The sequence below is a fragment of the Varanus komodoensis genome, unplaced genomic scaffold (assembly GCF_004798865.1).
Source record: "Varanus komodoensis strain SLA01 unplaced genomic scaffold, ASM479886v1 scaffold11, whole genome shotgun sequence".
Classification (NCBI taxonomy): domain Eukaryota; kingdom Metazoa; phylum Chordata; class Lepidosauria; order Squamata; family Varanidae; genus Varanus; species Varanus komodoensis.
This window is the reverse complement of record NW_025335317.1, coordinates 5,760,387-5,785,102: the sequence shown is the minus strand read 5'-3', so window position 1 is coordinate 5,785,102 and position 24,716 is coordinate 5,760,387. Positions and strand designations below refer to the sequence as shown.

Genomic DNA, 24,716 nt, shown 5'->3' with positions numbered 1-24,716 from the left:
CCGTGAGATGGATTGACCCCATAAAGAAAGTTAGAGTCGGATTTACGAGAGCAGAGCAGCATGTTTTGCAGGGTGTTCATTCATAGGCTTGCCTTTGAGATTCCTTGATGGCACAAAGCAAGACACCGCCTCTCTCTCACTTCTCTTTTTCTTCACAGTTCTCTCTGCCGGTAAGAAAATGCTTTAACTTGGGCCAGAGTGTAGGGAACAGAAGTGGCAAGACTCTTCAGCAGATGCCCGGAAACTTGGCCAGGAGTGCAAGGGTTTAGGGGCCCTACGCTGCCAACCTTTGGCGTATAAAATGTGTCATGGCTTATTGCCATGATTCCTTGATGCCCTCTGCCTCCAACCTGAAAAAGTGAGAGTCACACGGTCTTGATTGTTCTTTTTTACAATTGTATTTGCTGGGACAGGGGAATGGATCAACAGCAAGTTCAAACCATAAAGTATCTCTTTGCACCATGTGCAATTAACTGATGGAACCCAGAGTCACAGGATCTGTTGATGACAACAAGACTAGAGAGCATTTTATGGTCTATCAACCATAGCAATGATCACTAAATTATTATTTAATCATCATTTAATAAGCTGGATTGATCTTGGGGTTGCTACGGGTTTATCGTTGCTATTATTTAATGTATTTTTGGTTTGATTTTATATATTATTGATTATTATAGATTGTTGCCTTTCATTGTATTGTTGTATATTTTAGAGTTGTGAGAGCACTTCTGGCTGATGAGAAGGATATACATTTAAAAATTAAATAAGTTGAACATTCATCCTTAGGGGTGGGATACCTCTGAATACAAGGTGATTTGGACAATAGGAGAAAGTTATGCCTTATTAGCCTCATGGAGTGATCTGCAGACCACAATGGGAAAACAAGATCTTGGGCTGAAAAAATAGATGTGCCTTTTCCAACCTGGTGCCCACTGGGCATTTTTTATCATGCTCCCAGCAGCCCTGTCCACTGGCCATGCTGGGAGGAGCTGATGGGAGTTGAAAGCCAAAACATCTGGAGAACAAGTAGTCAGCAAGCCTGAGACAAGCCCTTCACTGGATCCTGTGAGGCTTCTTATATAGCATTACTAAATGGAAATAATATATTTGGGAAAGAAGAGTCACATGGAAGCACAGACACAAATTATCAAAAGAACAAGGCAACAGATTATGCTTCCCTAGGCAAACTGTGGTAACTGGAGGGTCAGCTGAAGGAAGGTGAAAGCCTGAAAAATCCTCATGAGCGCAAAAGCTTGTGAAGTGCTATTTATAACCTTCACTGCAGTCTCTCCGAGCAGTTGTAAAATGAACACACCGACATATTTATGACAAGCATGTGGGGCAGCCCAGGAACCTGATACTCCACCGTTTCTGTACAGTTTGATGTCAGATGTCTAAGAAAGTTTGTGAGACTCCCTGGAATGCATATTGTGATGAGATTTGTGTAGTTTTCTGGGTGTTCATACATAACTTTCTGCACAGCTTGTTGTTAGACAATTGTGTTATGCAATCCCAGTGTTGTGGACTTATCAGAACTAAACAGAATTAATATTACTTTGATTTTTAATATTATACATAGATTTTATATAAACTGAAAGAATTTCAATAATTTTGAGCTCCAATCCATCCCCAAAGGTGTTAACTATAAATAAGTTATATATGTACTATAAATTTTTAATGGTTCAGCTGGTTAGGCTCTGCAAGAGCCAGCCTCTCATCCCCAAATTTGAAGTAAAATGCACTTTAATATTTGTAAATATGATTTGGTTGTACTACAATAAATCAAATATATTCATCATAGTTGTAGATGCATGCACTTTATTTTGCTAACACATAGTTGTAATGTCTGTTTCTGAACAAAACTGTTTCAATTTTGCCTTCTGTCACTCATTTTAAAATAATTTATAATGTTATAGTGATGGCAGATCCTTATAATATATAGTAATTCATGTAAGGGACCACTATTAGTACAAATGTAGCTGATTCCCCCCCTCCTCCACAATTTTCTCAAATTTTAACTCTGCCTCTGGCAAATGTATGATATTATACTGGCAAAAGATGTAAAACTCACTTCTTTTTAAATTTACAGAGAGCTAAAAACCACTCACTTCATTTCTTTCTACAGCAAGAGTTTGGTTTGGCCCTCCAAATTTTTCAGCCTTTAACTCCCATCAGCCTCAGCAGTTTTGATAGTGATGATTAATAGGATGGATACTTTATGAATCACCAGTAAGCGGGACATGCATCACCAAGAAAAAGAGGACAGAAGAAAATGGTCATTTGCATATGCTAATCATGGATGTAAACTAAAAAAAAAAAAACAATTATTGTTATTCCTATTATTAGATTTCATTTCTATACCATCCTAGAGGTGAAGCTTTTGAAAGCAGATTACAACAATCCATCAAAACAAGACAATTAAATCCAACAAAAATATAAAAATGAAGAAACATTTAAAAAATTAAAATAGCTAAAGCATGCACCAAAAATGATGCTGTAAAAAGGGGGATGGGTAATTCCCGCAAGCCCCTGGGTAGCCATGTACGTTTTTAAAGGCCTTGGCATAAAGGACCAGCTTAACTAGGCACTGAAAAGATGACAAGTTTGGCTCTCAGTACACCATAAGTGGGAGGTCCTTCCAAAGATGGTGGGGCCACCGCAAATTTAGCCTTCCCTCTTGTTGCCACCCTGTAAGCCTCCCATGAGATGGCACTCGGAAGAAGGCCCCAGAGGTCCGCCATCGTGTCTATGCACATTGCAGCTCCCAAGCCATGTAGGCCTTTGTATCTTTTCCACATTATTATCAATGAATATAGAAATATGGACCATATCATCATAGTGTGGAAGACTATTGAAGGCCCAGGTCTAGCTCAGTCAGATATCCAGATGGTAACCATGGTAGGTAACTTTGAAAATGCTAGCCTCTCTCTTCTCATGGCTATTTAGAGTGGACTTGGAATAGGACCGCTCTTCAAACAGAGAACTGTAAAAGACAACACGTGGCCACCCTGGCTATGGGCCAAAGCATCTTGAGAACACACCTCAGTTCAGCAGCTCTAACAGAGCATCGGATGTGGACTAATCAACAAGGACTTCACCAATTGCTGCTGGGACTCCATTAAACCCATGCACCCATCCAGGGTGGCCCCAGTATTTTGAAGTCTTGAAAATACTTCACTTGCATTCTTAGTTGTCCGTAAACAAACCTGCAGTCTTTCTCCTGGCCTCCAACTACAAACCCCCAAACTTTCAGTACTGTTGTTCCTTTGGAGAGAACTGCCATTCACTGCTCTTTATAGTGGCTACTTTCTCTGTTTATGTTATTCTTCCTGAAACAAATCAACCAAACGTGTTCACAGCCCTCTACTTCAATGATTCATTTATAGCCTAGCAGGATGCCACATTCAGTCTTTAAAGTTCTACTCTGAGACTTTTTACATCTGAGCTGGTTATATATAACCAGAAATAAAAATAACAAGCAAAGAAATAAAGTGGATCTACAATATGACTTCATTCTTAATTGCCATGGTATAAGAGTCGAACCATTTCTAATCTCTGTTCAAAGGTAAAACGTTTGGGGGCTAGAGACAGCTCCTTTCAGATCCTTACCAGCTGAACCTTGTAAAACTTTCTAGTTTGCATCTTTTTGGGTGGAGTGGAGCTCAGAAGTATTGAAAGTTTTTCAGTACAGAACTCTGCAGCTGACTCTTCAACTAACATGCTTTGATCCAACCAGCCTTAAAATCTCCATTCCTAAACTCTAACTAAACAGGCAGGCAGTTAAGAACCTGCTCACATGTGGCAAACACATCCATCCATCTTCCAAGTTTATAGCTGATGGCTTGATCGTATTTTCTACAGTGTATTCTCAGGCACGGTTTTCTTCACCTTTCTTTTCTCTTTTTCTTTTTAAACCAAGTCTGTGTAGCTTTGCTTAGAAGGGTATTTTCTTTCACTCTCTTCCCATGCACATCATTAAATGCATTTCACATACCATGGGCACTGTTTCAGAATGATTCACTAAGCCAAGCAAAAGAAAGCCCAGTCCATTTTATATAAAAAATGCCTTTAAACAAGGCATTAATTTAAGACAGGAATAAGGTTTAAAATGTGGTGCACAATACAGCCAGAAAGACATGGGGATAAGTTTTAAGCTGCTTGGTGCCCATGGGTACCAAATGCATAGAGCCAGATGTGAATGTACAGGTTTTTCCTGCATGGACAGCCCTTACTCCTATGGCATCTGTCTGGACCAAATAGATACACGTAAGGTTCTCTTTAAATATATAAAGAGAGATACATATTCAAAAAGCACATTAGAGAAGAAGAAAGGAAATAGATGGAGGAAAGGATGCCAGGGGAAATTCCTCAAATATAGCATGCAATTTCAGTATCTGTTCATAGCAAGGTGACGGTTTCTGTCTCCTATGGTCACATTTAATTCATTTAATTCTTAATCAAAGATGAATCTAGTATATAAAAGTAATTGTTAATTATATCACAGCTTTGGTATGAAAGTAAAAATCACTGACATTTGTAAGAATCCTACTTTCTCTAGCATTGGCTAGCATGTAAGGCCCTCTTCATGGGGAATTAGCAGTCAATTAGAATTCCTGTCCCTTTGGAGGGAGCGAGACTCCCCCTTCAGGCTGCAAAATATTGAGGGCGAACTAGTGTGCATGATCATGAGCCCTGGTGAAGCCTTGCATCCAATCCACTGCGGCAGCGAGAGTTAGGAGAAGCAGCCAGGAGTACTGTCTTGGCTTTGTGCTAGTTTTGGCTTTTAACTCCCCAACTGGCACAACCAGTGGCCAAGGTTTATGACCTGTACGCTGCACTCCGCATCAGAGGCCCTCCTTCACATGCCTCTTTTAAAGGAGGTCCAGAAGATGGCAACAAAACAGACAGCCTTCCCTGCGTTGGCCCCTCACTGGGGAATGTTTGTCCATGTCGACCCACATGGTCCTCTTGTCAGCACAAGAGGCATTTCCTGTTTCCAGACATTGGAAGACTGATTTTAGCTGTTCTAAGTTGCTCCGATTTGGGGATGTTTGAATCGCAGTTATTAAAAGATACCTGGAGTCATCCCCCCCCCACCCGTGCGCTCTTTGAGAAAGGTAATTAATGACAATGGGCACTCTGGTCCAAGCACTGCAAGGCATCAGGAAAGGCTGCCGTGTGCCATGGCTTGTGACTGCTATACCGCAACTGAGGGACACTTGTGGAAGGAAGGGAGGAAGGAAGGGAGGAAGGAAGGGAGGAAGTCCTGGGAATGCTTCTGCTGCAACAGACCCCAAGAAGCGCTCCCGGAGTTGCACGACGCACCTCGACACTTCGCGACGGCTGAACCTGGAAGGCGCCCTGCAGACAAGCGACCGCCGAGGCGCCTGCACGGAAGCGGGATGCTGATCCCAGGCGGGCAGCGAGCCGCGCTCCTCTGCCGCCAGGCTCGGGCGCCGCCGCCGCCCTGGCACGCCAGCAGCAACGCCAGCGCTCGCCGCGGCTTCGGCGCGGCGGGGGAAAGGCGCGGGGGAGGGGGCGCGGCCCGGCCTCGGATTGGCCCGCGGCCTCCCCGCATGCAAATGAGGTCGCCGAGCGGAACTTTCAGGAGCCAATGCGCGTTCTCTCTCGGCCTGCCCGCTCTGCATAGTCAACGAGGGTGCCCGAAGGAGACGGGCCGGGGCTGCTGAATATCCAAATGAGCCCCTCCCTCGCGTCGGGGGAATAAAGGCTGAGAATAAAGACAGATAGCGGATCAGCGCCGAGTGGCCGCGGGAGCGCGCGAGAGGGAGGGAGGGAGGAGGGAGGGAGGGAAAGGAGGAAGAGGAGGAGGAAGAAGCAGCAGCCAGAGAAAGTTGGCGAGCAACTCTGCCGCTGCCCGGGCAGCCGCCGCCGCCACAGAAGCGCAGCTATGCTGGGGGTGGACGGCGCGCCGGAGCTCGGGAGGCGCAGATCGCCCTAGGGCGGGGAGGGAGAGGCAAGTTGGCCGGGCCCCGACGGGTCGGGGCGTGCGGAAGCCGCGAGAGTCCCCCGCCACCTCTCCCTCCCGGAGGGACCCCCGACACGGCGGCGGGGCAGCGGCACGTCCCGCAGAGGAAGGCGCGGGGGGGGAGCAGCCCGCGGGCGAGGAGGAGGAGGAGGAGGAGGAGGGCGGGCGGGAGCGGGGGCGCCGTCTCCGCGCGGGCAGCCTCGGAGGGGCAAGGATGAGCCTGCTGTCGGCCATCGACACCAGCGCTGCCTCCGTCTACCAGCCTGCCCAGCTGCTCAACTGGGTGTATCTGTCCTTGCAAGACACGCACCAGGCCAGCGCCTTCGATGCCTTCCGCCCCGAGCCCTCCTCGTCCCAGCACCCGGAGCTGAACTACGCCAGCAAGACCAGCACGGAGCTGGGCTCGTCGCTCAACTCCAGCTACCTGAACAGCTTCCTGCAGCTGCAGCGCAACGAGGTAAGCGCGCGGGACCGCGCGGGGCGAGGGCACCCCAAAGAAGGACCCCCCCCCCCGGTCAGGCCCCGCCGCCGCGTTGGGCAGCCCGGCGCGCTGTCCTGGCCCTGACAGCCCAGGGAGCGCAGGAGGGTCCGGGGGCATCCAGGTGCCGCTTCGCCTCCCGTGCGCTCGGGAGAGAGGTCGGCTGCTCTGCGATCCGCGAGCGCTCGGGCTTCCAGCGGGGCGAGGGTTCGGCCTGCGGAATGCGGCCGGGGGGCACGGAGGGGCTGGGTCGCGCCTTCCTGCCCGGGGATGGGAGCCGTGGGGCGGGCAGCGGCGGCTTGAGCGGGCGAGGCGCGGGGCCACCGAGAAAAGTTAGCCGAAGTTCCCTCTGGAAACTTGTGCACCGCCATGATGCTTTTCCTCCCCCTCCCTTCTCCAGCTTCCAAGCCGGACTCTTCAAGGGGCTTTCCTTGCCGAGGCTTCCTTTCTCCTCCATCGCTTACTTTATGCGCTGCGAGTGGATTTATGCACAACGGCGCCGGGGGTGGGGGGGGGGTGTCTCTTGCACGCGCGCGCGCTCGCGGGATCGCGGGGTGGGGGCAGGAGTATTGCGCCCAGCCGAGCTGCTTTGCTCTGCTCGATGCAGGATCCGGTCCCCGAGAGCGGCTCGGAGCAGGGGAAGGTCGCGTGAAAGAAAGAAAGAGCGGAAGAAAAAGAAAGCAAGCGCGAGCGCCGAGGATCGGGACTCGTGTGCGTGTGAACGCGGCGCCACGGGGCCAAGTTCTAGCCGAGTTTATTTCGGTTGTCTGTCTCGGCTTCTTGCCGCGGCTGCCCCTTCCTGCAGACGCTTTTGGGAGCGTGCGGGGTTGGGGTGGGGACTCCATTCCTGTTGACATTGTGGTGAATGATTACTTGGGTAGAGTAGATTGAATTGCTGGTTCAGCCCGCTCCGGTTTAGCGCCTTCCAGATGTCTTGGACTGCAACTCCCAGGATGCCCCAGCCGGCCAAGCAGTCTCCAACTGGCCGAGGGATCCTGGGGGTTGGAGTCCAACGCATCTGGGACGCTCCAGCTTTGGAGAAGACCGGACTTCTGTCCTTAAATGTGCTGAGATAAATACGGACACGTAACCTTGGTCGGAGGGTGCGGGGAAGAGAGAGGCCGAGTGGACGTGCTGCAGTTTCAAATCAGCCATCACCTTTAGCATAATCCGTCCGAAATTAAACAGAATTAAAGTGGCCGGCCAGGATGATCTCTGGCATCCTTATAAAGTCAACCAGGGTCTGGATCTTTCTTCAGTAAGCTTGAATCTCAAAACGTCCCACTGAGCATTCCCCCTCTGTTCCTTTCTTTTCCTCCTTCCTCCATTCTCTCACCCCCGACCCCAAAATTCGCCGTCTGCTTTTAAACTTCTGCCTCTTACGCCCGTGTGTGAATCAGATAACTTGCAACCAGTTGTTATAATCTCTGGATAAAGTTGTCTGTCCATTTCACAGCGCCCTATTTATTTCTAACTAGGGGATCACCCTTGCACCCCAAAACACACACACAAAGTTTTGTTAATGTGCTTTACCAATTATTTGCAGGTTGTTTTTTGTCTGGTTTAAATGTCATGGCATCCTCCTTTATCTAAAGAAAGATGAAGACCCCCCCCCCCCCCCCCCCAGTTGACTAATCTGGCCCTGGCGCACAGATTGGCGAGCAAGCTCATTGTGTGCTCTGCAACTTTGCCTTGTGCTTTCAGCTCTACCCCAGAAAAGCAAGCCTTGTTCTGCATAAAACTTCCTTACAGTTGTGTCTGTCTGTGGGGTCTAGAATATGGGAAGAATGGGGGGGGGGTCTTCCCTTTTGCTTTTTAAATGGAAAAAAAAACTTTTTGGAATATGCAATATTTCATCTGAGAGTGATGGAAAAGAATGCACATTTAAGACAAGTCAGTCAGTTCTCTGGCCTCCCCCACTCTCTGGAAATGTTTTCTGAAAACTATGCAATAGAAAGACTTTTGTGTAAAACTATGTACAGTTTTTGGTTCAGTACAACTCCTGTACACTAAGGACAAGCAGTGTACAGTACATCTCTGAAATGCATTTCTGCCTCCACACGGAATAATAACAACTTTAATAATAACTTTCCTTGTTTTGCTTTGATGTTGTTGAATTCTATTTTCAGCTTTTTGCCTGCATATCATCAATAGGCAAAACTGAAATGATTCCTTAAAATTCAGTGAATCATAGCTCCAGTTGTGACAAAAATGTGCAACATTGGAAGAAAATGCCCTTAATAAAATTATAATTATTTTCTGAATAAAGTATACTTTTAAATTTAGGATACCATACCTGTTAATTTTATGAGCAAAGCTATATATGCACATATAAATGTGTGTGAGTGTATGTGTGTGTAAACTTTTTCTAAAACAACAAAGAGCCCAATCATATGCATGTTTAGGCAGAAAAATGGTCTTACAACTTCCAGAATGCTGGAAGCTGTCACTTTTTCCATCTAAACATTTATAGGATCGGACCAGAGTGACTTGAGATCTGTAAATAGTGCTCCAAATAGTGTTTGAGATCTTTTGCTCAACTTTTAGCATTTTTCCTGCCATTTTCGTCACCTCTTGCAGTCTCCAAAGAGAGAAAAGAGTTGGGTTAGGATCAGGGCTTCCTCCCTCCACCACATCTTTCCTTTCCCCCCTTTTCCTACAAGGCTTGATAAAAAGAACACTTCCATGCCAAGGAAGAAGAAGCTTATCTTGCCAAAAAGAAAAAAAAATAAAAAAGAAAGAGAGCACAAGAAAAGAAAGGAAAAGAGAGAGAGGAGGAAAAAGTGTCATTCCCAAATACATGCAACTCTGGGGTGGAGCAGAATGGTCATTGGAGGACTAAAAATTAGTGGTTCAGGGAGACATCTTGCATTTGCAGGTAACACGAAAGTTGCAGGAGAACTGAAATTCAAATGTTATGCCACTTACCTTTTTACACAGGGATCTACCAATTTAAAACAAAATGACCCAACTGAATTTCTGTGTTTCAGACGTGCATGCTTGCAACGGAGCTAACAACAATGCTAACCATCCAGAGAGCTTTGAGGGTAGGGCAGTATCGAAATAAATGCGTGAAGAAAAATATATAATAACAGGAGAGAGGCCTCAAAGTTCAAAAAGGAACCACATGGAATGGAGCTTATTTAGTAAATAGTGAGGAATACTTCATTAATACATCTGCCAAACTTTTTTCTAAGATTGTTTATTTTGTGATGCAATCTTTATAACAAGAAAGGGACGGGTTTGCAACTGGCTGTGGTTTAGAGGCTGTGAAGGAAAAAGGGTTGCTTTAGATTTTACATTGTTAATGGGAAGCCTGTAGATAAAATCATGTACAGAATCCTCATGCAATCCATGGATTGATTCAGACAAGCACTTGGATACCTGCCGTCTTAAGTACATGTGAAACTTCAATAAGACATTATTGAAGCTTGCGCAGCTTCTGTGACTACAGCAAATCCCAGACATGACAGGAAAACAACTACAATTCCCAGCATTCCCAGCCAGCCATACTGGGTAATTCTGGAATTTATAAGATTTTGTTCTTTCTAAATGTGCAGCTGATTGGCACTTAAATGCATAGTTTAAAATGTTTAATTTTAACTTTTGTTAACTGCCCAGACAGCCTCACCTATTGAATAAAGACATGAAGAAATAGCAGGCCCATCCAGCTGCAACTCCTATCAGATTTGTGGTACTAACTATGGAGGGTTGAAAGGTTAATCCCTCCAGACAACATGGAATTAATTATTCCTTAGGATCCCCCATATTTCTGATAAGAGTGCTATTTCTGCACCCTGGCTTATTTGCTATAGTTAACTGAGCTAGGTGTGCCCGGGATTTATGCTAAAGTCACAAATCCTGTTGCTTCAGAAAAATAATAATAAGACCGATAAGAGCGCTGTGTAGTGGTTACATTGATAAACGAGAACTTGGCTCACTGGTTGATCTTGGGCTTGTCACTCTCTCTCACAGGGCCGAGATAGCCGGGATTGACGTACCTACTTTGCAGGGTTGTTGTGAGGAGAATATGCAAGTTGGTAGAAAAAATTATGTATGTTGTCTCGAGCTCCTTGCAGAAAGGTGGAACATCAATTACAGAGTCAAATTGCAATTGCCTTGCTGTAGTTCAGTGGACTTGAGGGTTCCTTGATCACTGCTTTCCTTAGCTAGCATCTCGAAACAGCTTACCCACAGAAGTCAGGCACAAAATACTGGCTCAGGGCAGAGAAGGAATGAGTCCAAATAAGGAGCAGGGGGGTCTCTGAGAACACAAGCGTTTGTTGTACAACTGGGCTCAAATCCTTTCACACACACATCCCCCCACCCCCAATTTTGAGACAGATGGGTGAGAATACCTTAACAATCTACCCCGGATCACTGAGAGACTGACCGATAGAACTTATTCCACCTTCGATTGTGGTAAATATTATGGGAGCAGAAATAGAAATCATCAGACCAAATGCTCTTAAAATGAGCTGCATTTAAGCAACTTTAGATGGGATCTTACTGGTGTTTAGTTAGGAATGCCTAGGGGAATCTTGGGAATGGTAGGACTCATTTCTGTCTAAACTTGCCTAGGGTCACACCTTTAATCTAGATTGTATCAATGACCTGATCTTTCCACTTGGCTGTGACCCACTCATCTCTCCCCCACTTGAGAAAAGGCATCCCTGCCCATGTGGCCGGATGCCTTTAGTGGTGCGGTAATGATTTCATGCCGCAAGATCTGTCTTGTCTGATACATGGCGACTTGTCAGGGCGTGATCTCACTGTGTGGCATTGGCCAGAGGTGGCTTTCGCTGGCATGTCGGGGACAGAGATGCCCCCGTCTGCCAGCCCCCTGGTTCTCTGCCCATCCAGCAGGTGGTAGCAAGGGTGAGGAAGAGGAGGGGGAGTGAAAGCAGCTTGGGCCGTGGTGGAGAGATGGTTGCCTGCCTGGGAAGGGGGGCCATTCAGAGTAGCTTGCCCATGGGCCCTCAGGCGCCTGGTGCTGGCCCTGGCTGCGGGGTTTCCTGCAGTCGTCTCTGCAAAGTGCACTGAATCCTCAGAAAAGTAGGATGCAGATGGCAAGCGGGAGGTCTGCATTTTAGCCATGCGGGTTCGACAAAAGACTGAACCTTTGAAGAGCTGTAGGGGAGACCCAAAGAACGTTTGCCTGATGGGATGTGAATCTGGGCATCGTGCTGCTTTATTCCCAGGGCCATTTCAGGATGCATTTAAAATGACTTCCTTGAGTGGGCCAGGTCTGCAGCAAAGGTGGATGCTGGAACTGGGCTGCGCTTTTGATTTGGGGGCAGTAGCATTGGCTTGGAAGGCCCCGTGCAAAGAGGCGGCTGGTTGGCTGGGGCCCTCGGTTGGCATGCCAGGCCTGTGAAACCGAAAGGCAAGCGAGCTTTAAGCAAAAGCCTTCCCAGCGCTTCGGCCCTTCCAGCTGGTGTCCCCTCCCCCACCCCAAACAGGTGCCTTTGCCCCCAAGGTGTTCTTCAGCCTGACCCGGTCCATTTTTAGCCCTCTGCCTGCCTGCCCGCGTGTGGAATGTGATGATGCGACCAGGCAGAATAAGGAGGGCCTGCTGGGAAACATCCCGTCCGTGCTGCTGGGTGATGTCATTGTGCCAGGGATTCGGGTGGGCCTTGGCTCCCGAAAGGGGTAGAACGAGCAGCCAAAGAGCCCGCCAGGACAGGACTATATATTTGGACTCGGGGAGGAGCAGCTGGCCAAGCTCTTGCAGACGGACGGCATTCATCTGCCAGAACGGGTGTGCATATGACGAAGCGGGTCTGCAGCCTACTTTCGTGCAGGGAGGCTTTGCCCGGAGCAGAGTGCTGCCTTTCCCAACCTGCACCTTCTGGACTACAACTCCCATCAGCCCCAGCCCACCAGCTGGGGGAGGCTGCTGAAGTGCAGGTCATTTTCAAAGCATCTTCCTAGGACCCCTGGCGTTACAGGGAGCTTTACTGGGGCCGTTTCAGTGAGAGACCAAACTGTCCAGTTCGACAGCTCGTCCATGGTTTTGAGCCTCACCTGTATGCACATTCATGCTAGAATGCTGGATACCTGCGGGAATGGCAGGACAGGTCCCTTTCCTATCTCCTCTGTTCTCATCCCAGCCTTTTTCCAGCTTGGTCTCCCTACAGATGTTTTGGGACTGCGGTTGTTGGCCACGCTGCCTATAGGGCAGCTGTGATTGGTGCCCAAAACATCTGGAGGACTTGAGATTATGAAGGGCAGTGCCTGCCTGCCTTAGAGCGTGCAACCTCTCGGATGTCTGGGAGTTCTGTGGGAGACACATAGGAATTCCGTAATCCTCAAATGGGCATGGGAAGGTTCCTTCAGGGAAGGATGGACTGTGGGACACAGAAAACATTGTTTTAGAGAACGCCGTGTGAGTGATGGGCCTGTGGAACAGGATGAAAGATGGTTGAATGGTGAGGCATGAGTTAGTGCAATGGGAATGATTGAAGTCAGGGTTCTTCAACTTTGGGGCCCCATGGACACATTGGAGAATTTGAGAACCTGCTCAGGGCACCTCCATGAAGGGTGAGGGTGGGGCTAGTCACAGAATAGCTTCCACTGGGGCCCGGCTCATACATTGTGGTGGTGGCGGGAGGGGAGGGGAGAGAGCAAGACTGATAGAGGCAGAGTGAGAAAGCAAAACTTAGAGGCTGAGATGGAAATGGGAATACAAGGCAAAGGGGAGAGAAAGAGCGAAGCTAGAGCCCAGAAGGGAGCAAAAAACATCAGGAAAGGGGTTGAGTTGAAGAGAAAGAGCAGATCCAGAATCTGGGAGTAGATGAACAGAGAGCAAGCAAAGGGGGCAGCTCTGCTGTAATGGATCAGGTAGTAACTCTTTTTCCTCCTGCTGCTTGCTGAACAACTGATGGGCAACAAGGTCAGGAAGAGGGAGCAGCACTCAGGTTTTTCAAGGTTTGTTTTATATTATGGATCCTTTTTGAAGGAGAGGAGAGTTCCATGGGCACTGTTGGAGCCCCCTGTACATGCCGTGGTGCGGAAGTCCACTGAAGCCCACATGTCATGCTGCTCTGAAAACAGTGGGATTCAGAAACATGAATTTGTCTGGGTCATGCGCCTGGTATTCCCATGGTCAGGAGAGCTCTGTGAATACCCTGGACCAACAGAAAGATGAACAGCAGGGTCCTGGATCAGATCCGACCAGAGCTGTCCCTAGAAGCAAGAGCAGAAACAGAAACAGAGCAAGTCAGAAGGGGTCTCCCGGGCCATCTAGTCTGACCCCCAGCTCCACTCACGACATGCCCACCATGTGCACGTCCAGCCTCTCCTTGAATACCCGCACTGATGGGGCCTCAAGCACCTCCCATGGAAGCCCATTCCACACCCTCGGGGTCCTGACTGGCAGGAAGTGCTTCCTGGCATCCACCTTGAACCTCGGTTCCCTGAGCTTTGCTCCGTTGGAGCGCGTCCTGCCTTCCTCTGCAGGGGAGAACAGGTGTATGCCTACCTTCGTATGGCACCCCGTCATGTACCTAAACTGACAAAACTGAGCTCACGTGACTAAACTGAGGCTGTCATACTTTGGGAAAACCATGAGGAGGCAAGATTGCCTGGAGAAGACAATCATGTGAAGAGAGTCAAAGGCAGAAGATGAAAGGGAAGACTGAATCGAAGATGGACTGACTCCATCAAGGAACCCACAGCTGCCGACTTGGACGAACTCTGTGGGGCCTGGCGGGCAGGGCGTTTGGAGGGCTTCCATTCATAGGGTCACCCTACTTCAGAGACAACTTGATGGCAAGTAACACAGGCAAGCCACCCAATCTCAACCTCTTTGTGAGAGCACACACAACATTCCAAAGGGGTCCACCAAGCTAGGCAGCTTGGAGGCACTTGGGTCGCTTAGTGCAGAGTTAGATCTTTGGTCTTTCTAGCTCCCTGCTGATGTCCAGAGTAGCGGTGGTTCTCCATAGCAGAGAAGAGTCCTTCCCAGCCCTGCCATCTGATAGCTTTTTATGTTGGAGATGGCAGGGACTGAACCAAGCAAGTGCTCATGCCAAGCACGTGTTTTTTCACAGACCTATGGTCCCCTCCCTGGCTAAACGAAGACAGTGCGTGTGTGTTTGTGCAAGTGTATGCCCATGGACCCTCTTCCCCCTCAGGAGAATGTGGGGAATCCAGTGTGAGGATGGTGCCATGCATGTTTCAAATTCAGTGCCTTTGCATTTCAGGGAGCTTCCATCTGCAGACCTTGTAGGAGAGTGCGGGTTGCCTTGCTCACGGTTCCTTTTAGCTCTCTGGTTTCGTCCCATGTCGGCGTTGACAGAGCAGCGACGACCGTTGACACATTGCTAGGTGCAACATTTGGAAAGCCACCAAATGTGCAGCGAAAAATAGCCACGGGTTAAGGGGGCAAAAGAAGCAAGCTGGAAATGGGCTGCTGGGTGGGTGCCTGGAATGGCGGAAGGGAGTCTGACTGAAAGGGGACAGTGGGCAGGAAGCAGAGGGCCCCCTCAGCGTGTTGTAAGGAGGACTTCAGGGCTGCCCATGGGGATGTCTGTGGATGTGACCAGCATGCTGACGGAACGAATGGGCCAAAAAAATGAAAAGTGTTTTTTCAATCATTTTCAGAACAATGATCCACAAAATACTCTTGTGCTTAACCAATATTTTTTGTTCCTGTGACTTTTCTCTCCACAATAGCTGCCTTCGGAAAAACCCCTGATGAATACAGCTGTTGGATGCATAAACAGCCATTGTGCTATTAGCATGCAGTCAGATACATTTAAAGAGCAAGCTAAACATGAATCGGTGTTTTGTTCCATAAAGTGCTCTTTTCTCAGAAGTATCCCTTTCAAATGATGATAATTATTGTATCTGGCAATGCTTAATTCCTAGAGTATTGAACAGATTCCTGGTCATCAAAATGGATCGAATTAGTGCTTGAAGTTAATTAAACCATTAGATTTAGTGCCACTCGAATGATTTTTTAGAAAGAATTTAATGTTTGTAAATCATTCCAGTTAACAAGACTTTGGAGCAGTGATCAGTACAGCCAGTTGATGAGTTAGCCTCTTGTCCGGCTTGACAGAAAGCTCAGTTGGTGAGATCTGTGCAGGATTCTGGCCATGTCATCAAGTGATTCTTTGAGGCTCTTGGCTGGGATTCCCAGGTTTCATCTGAAAAGAAAAGAAAAGAAAAGAAAAGAAAAGAAAAGAAAAGAAAAGAAAAGAAAAGAAGGCAAACTGGCTTCTGTAGAAGCGGGCATAACAAGTAATGGGCAGGCAGTATTTAGCCTAATCCGTTTTTGTTTGTTTGTTTGTTTCTTGAGAAATAAACTTGTTTCCACTTTCCATTGTTGTAACTCTGAAGGATGCCGTAGCTGAGATTGTGCGTAAGAGAAATCTCTGTGATTTCAAAAGAGATTTGTATGCAATGTTAGCCCAGCTTAGAGTAGACCCATTGGAATGCATTTAAGTGATAAGAGAAAAGAGAAGGAAAGAACGGCACGTTTTACATGGAAGTCACAATATTGTACCAACAGCATTAATAAAGAGAGTTAGACTGGCACAACAAATGGTGCAGGTAAAAGTCAATTACCGGATCGAATTCTGGCAGTAATAACGTAATGCAATAGCAAACTCTGTAACAGACACTGCAGTCTCAAACTTCATGGTCTAAAATTACAACAACAATCTGTTGGGTTTACCATTATTGTCTGCCAAACACATTTCAACCATTTTTTGATGGGACAGCTAAAAGTTTTCAAGTCTCCCCGTGGGCGCTGGTTGGTCACTGCATGAGCAGACTGGTGGACAAGAATGACCTTGGTCTGATCCAGTGGGTTAGGGTTACATTCTTGTACTTTAGCTTGGATCAAAAGAAAGGAGGAAGAGGAGGAGGAGGAAGAAACCACAATTATAAAATGCAGCCATTCAGGACATATGCATATACTTAGAGAAGATTCTGTAAAGTACTTTTCTCAGACCACAAGGACCTGAATGAAAGTTTTAAATGCAGATGTTGACGCAGCAAGCTTGGCTTTGATTATCACCCGCATTCAGGGTAAAAGCATCCACTAAGCCCTGCAGTTCTTTCCTGGTCTCTTATTTCTCCTCTGTTTCTATAGGTCAGGAAATTGCCTCTCTGGCTTAACAGTGGGAAGGGACAGGCATGTGGATGGTTTAATAAGCTGCAATGTGGCGACAGGGGACTGCTGGTTAGTCCAGAACATCGTCTGTTGTCCTCAGCCTTTTCCACTGTGCTATTTTCTCATTTTCCTTATTTCCCCCTATTTTCAAATTCTTGTAGTTTTCCCCATGTGGTGTGCATAGTGGTTTGAGGTGTGAGTATGTGCAATTTTGATCAGGAAAGCAACAGAAGGGAAGAAAAGGACAGGCGCTTCTGTGCCCGGCTACTTGGAGCAAAACAGGTGCACTGCAACTGTCCTTCTGTCAGGTCAAGAGATCAGCCATCGTTCTCCCCCAGAATGGGCCAGTTCACGGATGGGTTTGCACCACACCTCGTGTTTTGCAGCAAGGCCCAAAAGTTCAGTTTAGGTCTGATCAGAGCAAAGCATCTTTTTCCATAGGTTTATTGTGTCTTCTCTGTGTCTTTTTGCAAACTCCAGTGAGCTTTGATACAGGTTTGTTTCAGCAATGGTGTTCTTCTCACCTCTCTTCCATAAAGCCCAGTTTTGTTGGAACCTCTGGTGATAGCTATCCCATGAACCATTTCTCAAGTCTCAGCTGTGGATTCTCTAGCACTTCCAGTGTTATGCTTTCAGTGTAAATGATTTAATGGATTTTTTAAAAAATAAGCCAACCTAGGGTTGGGATGGAACTCGGCAGCATTCCTCCCTCTCGCAGACTTCTCTCGTGCTCAGCCTGGTCTTTGAAAGGGAGCTGAGAGGAAGTCCACAGACGTATGTGCCACAGAAGGAGGACGCTGCTTGCACAGCAGGTGTGCAAGCAGCGTCCGGGTGAGCACCGCAGGTCCACTGAGTGTGCTCGCCAGGAACTCCGACTCAGGGCTGTGACAAAGCAGATGGGAGTCTGAGGAGCTGAGCCCAGGGGATCTGGTAGATTCCAGCACCCAAAGCAGATTCCTTGCTCGTCACAAACCCATCACTAACTTGTCGGGCACACAGCATGATCCCAGAATGGTTCTGAAAGCTCCTTGGGCTTCTTGAAGCGCTTTATTTATAGAAGATATGCTCACCAACAAATTATGGGGCCCTGCAGAAACAGGTATATTTAAACTGAGATTGCATGAGGCTGTAATTGCACACAGTGCTTTCCATTCACCTGCTTGGGTTTCTCTGTCTTTTGGAGGCAGTGGCTGGCTCATGTTGGCATGACGTTGCAATGTGGGTGAATATTTATGCAGCCATCCGTTTGTTTTGCTCACTTCACTCCTGTGTCATGCTAAAGATGTTTTGCACCCTCGACAGTGTCGAGCATCTTGTGTACGTTAAGTTGTAACAATACCAGTTACATCCATTTCAGTTCCAGGTTGTAACTCAACAAACAATCAAAGTCGACCCTTCTGCACGATGCTGTGTCTTCAGCAAGACGAGGAGGAGCAACTGCGCTTGTCAGTGCTTCCGTCAGCCCTTTTGGACAAGCCACTCACAAGGCATCGTGCTGGGCTTGCATTTCGTGACAAACCATAGTTCACAAACCAGGCAGAGGAAGATGTGCTGGGTCTGGGCATCACTATGAGCCACCGGTAAACAAGGCTGACAGTATAGTGCGTTGCATGACCCAGGTCAAAGAGTGAGTTCAGACAACCAGACATCCAGCTCTCAAGCACCAAATATGACTTGAGTGTGGGTTTTGCTTGAACTCAGAGTTGTTGAACTGTAGCTTAATCATGTAGTCTCCATGCAGCTGAACAAACTGCGGTGTGTGAACAACCGTCAACCCAGGAAGTGAATCCACAGTTTGTTATTGGGTTGCGAACTGTGGGGTGGCTTGTGGCCGACAAGCCATGGTTTGGTTGATTTCAGGCCACAATAATGCGGGTCTCATCCGCAACCCATGGCTCAGTCCTTTAGTCAGTTCTTGAGTGCTTGGCCATAAACCCCTCATTAAAAATGAGATTTACTTTGTGATCACGGAAGACCCAGAAGAGAAACATTTCTCATGAGCAGCAGCTTCACTGGATGAAGTGACCATGTGGAGCAATTCCCCTGCAGTCCTCTCTTCCATGAGCAGATCTGTGAGTGGAAAAGCCGCTGGGTTGTTTTCGTTCATAGGCAGCATCCCATCGTAACTAAAGGTCTGGTTCAAAACTATGCACAATGCCCTACTCAGCATAGTTTTACTGCAGGCAAGGCTTCCCTCAGTCCGCAAACTGGATCATTTTCCAGACAGCTTCGCAAGGAGGGGGTCCATCAGCCGCCTGTAACCTTTGTTGGGGCAGATTAACTCACCGAGAAGGGATCCAGAGTCCTTATTTTTCTGGCCCTCCTCAGCCTGCACATTTACTCTGTATGACAAACTTGCACATTTCTTGGTTGTGCAATCGCTCCTCTTGTGATCGTGAATTGTAAATCTTCAAAGATTAGGCGAGGAATGCTCTGGAAAGGAGAGACATTAAGCTTATCTTTCCTTCCAATAGTCAGCATCAGTGGTGAGCCTGGATGGAGAGCCAGTGTGGTTGCAGCAGATCTGTAGTGCAGTAGAATGTCGGACGGAGATGACAACAAACAAAGAAGCACAAAATAAATTTAGCACCTAATGTATTTTGAAATGCTCACAAGAACAAATGCATGTCATTAAAGATGTATCAGCAACATCACGATAGGGTGAATGCTGCCATCCAATATATGATCCATCGATCAAACCAGGGGTTTCCAATCATGGGTCTGTGGGAGACCACATCCCACTCGCCACAGACTGGTGCGGGGACTGGCTATGCTCCACTACCTATTCCGCAGTTGGCACTGCAGTTGCAGGGGGTGCTCCGGGGTGGGTGGGTGGGTGGGGTGGAGAGAAGGCTTGGTGGGAGCCAGCTGGGAGTCACGCTGTGCCAATTTCAGTATTTTGTTGGCATTTTTTTGTTGCTCGGTTCCTGGTTGTTTTGCAGAATCTGCATTTTTTGGTATTGTGTTTGGAAACTAATACACAAAATACTGTGTTGTGTGTATGAAGCTTGTTGTTTCTGTCTCAGTGGTCCCTGAGTTGGTTCTCCTGTTTTCACCTGACTGTGGAAAGGTTGAAAACCACTGAATTAAAAGGTGTGTGTTATAGTATTTCAAAAGCTAATGGTAAGGTCATGTTCCAAGATCTCATGAATGTGCTTTACTTGCTACCATGCTGTACATCTACCTGATTTACAGGCCATCCATACCGCTGATACGAGTATGGCACAATATGAATATAAAACATGTCCAGTCAAAATAGATCCTAAAGATATTATAATTTGGTCCTTTCTGAAGCATTGTAAAACTTTACTTAAGTCTTCTTACCTCCTTCTGTACTGGTTAGAAAGTAGGACAGACCTATTGGCTTGAAAATCTTTCACATTGCTGACTCTGGGGAGACACCCACCTTGAAAGAAATTTGGAGGCTTGACTTGGGTGTTCCAGCAAGGAATGAGCTTAATAAGGAATCTGATTTGTAATTTCATTCCCAGGATATGCCTGCCAGTGCCAGCTCAGACATTTAACTCCAGAACTGGCAGATTCGGTCCTCAGTATTGCAGAATGATCAATAATTGTGCTGTCACTTTTTTGCATCTTGCTTATGATATGAATGTTGCTACACTTAAACAAGAAATGTTCTCTGCTCTGTCCAACCAATTTTATGATGAGTATCCTATTTCCATCATGGAGCAACGGAGGGTTGCTTATGTAGTACTTTGCAGCCTCTTAAAATAACACCAAAAACTAACTGTCCATATCTGGAAAAAAACAACTAGACAGAACAAAGCAACTGACAAAGATGAAAAGAAATACACTGTAGTAACATTGTGTTTACGAGCACCACTGTGAGAATTATGCATGTTTTGTCCTGACTGGGTCGAGTTTTTGTCTGTTGTGTAATTAGACTTATTACTTCTTGTTCGAGTGCCTCTCTGGGTCAACATCCTAGAGAGTCCCCCCTCCCCCCTCCTCTTTTCCAAACGTCCCTTCATACTCTAGTCAGATGAAGAAATCAAACCCAGGATTATGCAACCACGTGGAGCTCTGCAGAGTGCCAAAGGTGATCAGGTTTAACTCCAATCCCACCCTATCTCCATCCAATCCATTTACTCAGCCCTCTGCTTTCACCCAGGTAAATGAATACTCGCCGTTCAGTCCCCACCTTTTGATGGTTAGTTGGCTGACCCTGGCTGAAAGGAGCTCTTCTCTGGGCTGTATCTCCCAAGCGACCTTGGAGGCTAGTTGTCCCTTCCCTTGTATCCTGCTGCTGCAATTACTACTTCTACATTTATACCCAGTCCTTCTCAAAGAAACTCAAAGTGGCTTAGTGTTAGTTGCAAAAGCCCGCACTTAGACTGTCCAAAGATCTTCATGTAATTCTAACAACCACTCTGTGATGTAGGCCAATAGGATTATCAAAATGGGACTGAGGGTGAGGTGCTATGTCTCTGAGGCTGAAATGGAATTCCTAGTAGCAGGAAAGTTTGAAGCAGCATTTTCTTGGTTTGCAGCTCCATCTCTTAACTACTGTATAGTAATAGTTCTCAGTGAAATGCCTAACTAAAGTTATCTCTGATTGAAGATGGAAGACGGGGAATAAAAGGAATCCCTTTTACAATTTCTCTCTTAAAAAAGACAAAGCAAAACAAAGGGGAGCCTGTGTAGTCTTCCACAGCTTCTTAAAATAACACCCAAAGCCAAACATTCCTGCTTGGGCCTTGACTTGAGCATAGTCTGACAGAATTAATAGTAGGTGTGTTTCCTCTTTCTAGTACCCCTGTGTTCTGAAACATTTAAACAACTGATAACAGAATTGCATCAGGAAGAGATTCTTCTCCTGGTATGCAGACTCCTGGCGAGCTTGGAAGGAAATGAAATATGTGGGGTAAAATATTTAGAACAGCAAATGAGAATTTGGTTTGGAATTACTGATAAACTTCCCTACTTAGGAAACAAATGGAAGGGCACACGCCTTGCATTCATCAGGTCCCATCTTCAGTCCTCCGCATCTTTAATTAAGAGTCCCAGACAGCAGAGGTAAGTCAGATATTTTGTTATTAGATACTCAGAGCCAAACCAAATACAAGGCATGTTTGATTATAGAAACATAGAAACAGAGCAAGTCAGAAGGGGTCTCCCGGGCCATCTAGTCTGACCTCCGGCACCAGGTCACGACATGCCCACCATGTGCATGTCCAACCTATCTTTGAGCACCCTTTCCATTGTTTTTCCTACAATGGATGTAAGGCTAAGTGGTCTGCAATTCCCCATGTCCCTTCTACTACCCTTTTTGAAAATTGGGACCACTGATGCCACCCTCCAGTCCTCTGGAACTTCACCCATTCTCCACGAGGCCTCAAAAATGGAGGCCAGCTGGCGTGAGAGAACCCCTGCCAACTCTTGAAGTACTCTCGGGTGTAACCCGTCAGGGCCTGGCGCCTGTGTAATGTCCAATGCACTGAGGAGCCCCTCGACTTCAAGGGGGGGTGACTCTAATCTGTTCCCCTAAGTCCCCGGCCTCATCTAATCTATGTGGATCTCCCCTGTCCTGCTTTGGGGAGAACACAGAGGCAAAATAGTCATTTAGCATCTATGCCTGTTCCCTCATATCAAGTGTGGTTGGAGGGGTGTGTCTAATTTTTACCCGAATTGCTGTATGAGGTGGCAGGGAGTGAAATCTGTGTCTACTCCCATCTGGGCTCTAGGGACAGAAGGACCAGGGATGCTGGCATTACTCTCTTTTGTAGTTTGGCTCATCTCACTCCAAATGCTCTTTTGTGACCTGTTTTCCTTCAAATGGAAAAGTGCACATGTTCAAGAAGGGCACCCCTTCCCCATCGAGTAAAGTGTGAAAATATTTATTTAATTTAAAATGTGCATCTCAAAGTGCATGTTTTTCAAAATACACATTTTTAAAGCAACTGCAAATCTGGGAACATGCAAGCCTTGTTTCTGAAGCAAACATTCGTGCTGGCAACGACGGATGGAGCAAGTCTGAATGATTTGCAAGCTGAAAGAAAAGTTCTGCTCAGCCCTCATTACCTAGCTGTGCTTCAAGTCATTATCTGCCAGCCTGGCTTATTTCCAGTATCTGAGTTGGGGAAGAGTTTAACCCAGAGAAGTATAGCAAGATAAGGTAGGGAAGGAGGTAGGCTTCAATCCCATACACTCCATTTATTATAAAAACCAGGGCCATGCCCTGCTTAATAGCCAGGCAGACAGGCCTGTGTTTAATAAACTTGCATGCATCTGCTTTGGGTCCTAGGAGCTCCAAACTAGAGCAGTACGTGTCTGGATTTGAAAATACTTTACTGAAATATATGTTCTTATAAAAAACAGTGAAGGCGAATTAGCCAAATATCCAGGCACATCAGTACATGGTAAAACAACTCATTTAAAACTTTTCTAAATATCTTGTAAAATGTGTGACAACTTTAGGGGTACCTCTACCCCAAATTGGTCCTTTGACTTTCAATGGCAAACTGTTAAAGAAGCTGGAACACCAACCAGTCTTAGCATGATACCAAAAAGATAATAAGGTTTTGCGTCCAGTGCATCTCTGGGGCCAGTTTGTATATCTTTGGTAAAATCAAGTGGGCGCCCCCCACCCCATAAAATACAGATTTTGGGGGTTCCATGTTGGAATGCATCTCCATCCGAAAAGAGGTCTCTGCACATAGAAAATAGTATGTCAAAGTACCAAGTTAAGTCAGACGCTTCCGTTTGGCACACTAGTTTTCTGTGTATGGGTTTATTTTGTAGTGCAAAATGCAAACCTTGATCTTTTCACCTAACGTAGTGCAGTGCAAGGAAAAGTTTACCACTCCTGGCTATGTAAACTGACCTTGAAAAAGGAGTTCAAGTGGAGGAAAACAGCTTTTTCAACCAGTACATTATAGAAGGGTTGTTACTCCACGTACCAGGTAGGAAGCACGGGGAAAGGCTGGACCATAGGAAATTTCTTGTGCTGGCTGTACCTTAGGGATAGTTCATAGGTTGCAGCCAGGAACGTGCAAGGAATCGTGTATTGTACAGAAGATCCACCAGCAACTCTTGTTTTGGCTTCCTGAATTTTGCAGCAGCCCAGAGTCTAAGTTCTTGGCAAGTGCACCTCGGGTTCAAGGAGTGCTCACCAGGGACTGAGCCACCAGTAGAGAGTGGGGAAGAAGGTTGGCTTCTGGGGATGGCAGTTGCTGAAGGTTGCTCAGGACATGGTTCATCCCAGCCCTGGTTGCAACTGGTGGGATCTCTTTGCAGATCTCCTTGGGATATCAGACTAAATTACTTATCTATCTTTGGTCTCTTTCATTTTCACTCAAGGGCAGCTTTAGAGCTCCCGATCCCAACTGGGATACACGTGTTGGGAGTGGGAGAGCTTTTAAGATGCAGATCTGGGTGCTGTAGCCATTCTACAGTAAAAATGGTGGTGGTGCGGGGAACAGATGTGGCCACGGGACACAGATTTAAATTATTGTCTGTTTTGGTCCTCAGATGGGCTTCTCCCATTGTATGCTGAATGTGGCTGCTGTGAAAAAGACAAGCTTCATGTTAGGTATATTTAGAAAGAATCTGACAATGAAACTTGTACTATCTTACTGCCTTGTACAACTCCGCAGTGTGGCTTCACTTAGCAATATTATGTACATTTCTGATTGCTGCACCCAAAGAAGCATATGGAGCGTTGGAGGAAGTCCAGAAAAAGGCCACTGAAGTTATCAAGGAGCTGAAGTAACCCCCCCCCCAAAAAAAAAGAAAAAAAAAAGCTCACAACATCTGGGATTGTTCAGCTTAAGGGGAGGCATGGGAGAGATAAACAGAATTGCATGCAAGGTGTGGAGAAAACGGATAGGGAGAATTATTTTTCCCTTTCTCATAATATTAGAACCCGGTGGGGTCATCTGATGAAGCTGATGGATGGGAGATTCAGGAAGATAATGGAAGCTCTTCTTCGCACAGGTGTAGCGAAGCGCTGGAATTCGCTTCCACTAGATGTAGGGATGGCCACCGATTTGCAGGGGCTTGGAAAGGGATTAGCCCTACTCACAGATGATGCTGGTTGCAGCGGTTGTGAGTCTGAATGCGACGTATATGCTTCCTCTGATTCGAGAGGCGGCATTCATATG

At 46.8% G+C, this 24,716-nt stretch overlaps 1 protein-coding gene across 1 annotated transcript in view; it reads left to right on the top strand.

The window, feature by feature from the left end:
- Window positions 1-6,125: 6,125 nt before the first annotated feature.
- ZCCHC24 (zinc finger CCHC-type containing 24) overlaps window positions 6,126-24,716 on the top strand; it is a 136,212-nt gene continuing 117,621 nt past the window's right edge. The window contains exon 1 of the mRNA XM_044420302.1: window positions 6,126-6,446. Within this exon, the coding sequence (XP_044276237.1) occupies window positions 6,204-6,446 (243 nt within the window). The 5' untranslated portion in view covers window positions 6,126-6,203. The remainder of the gene's footprint in view (window positions 6,447-24,716) is intronic.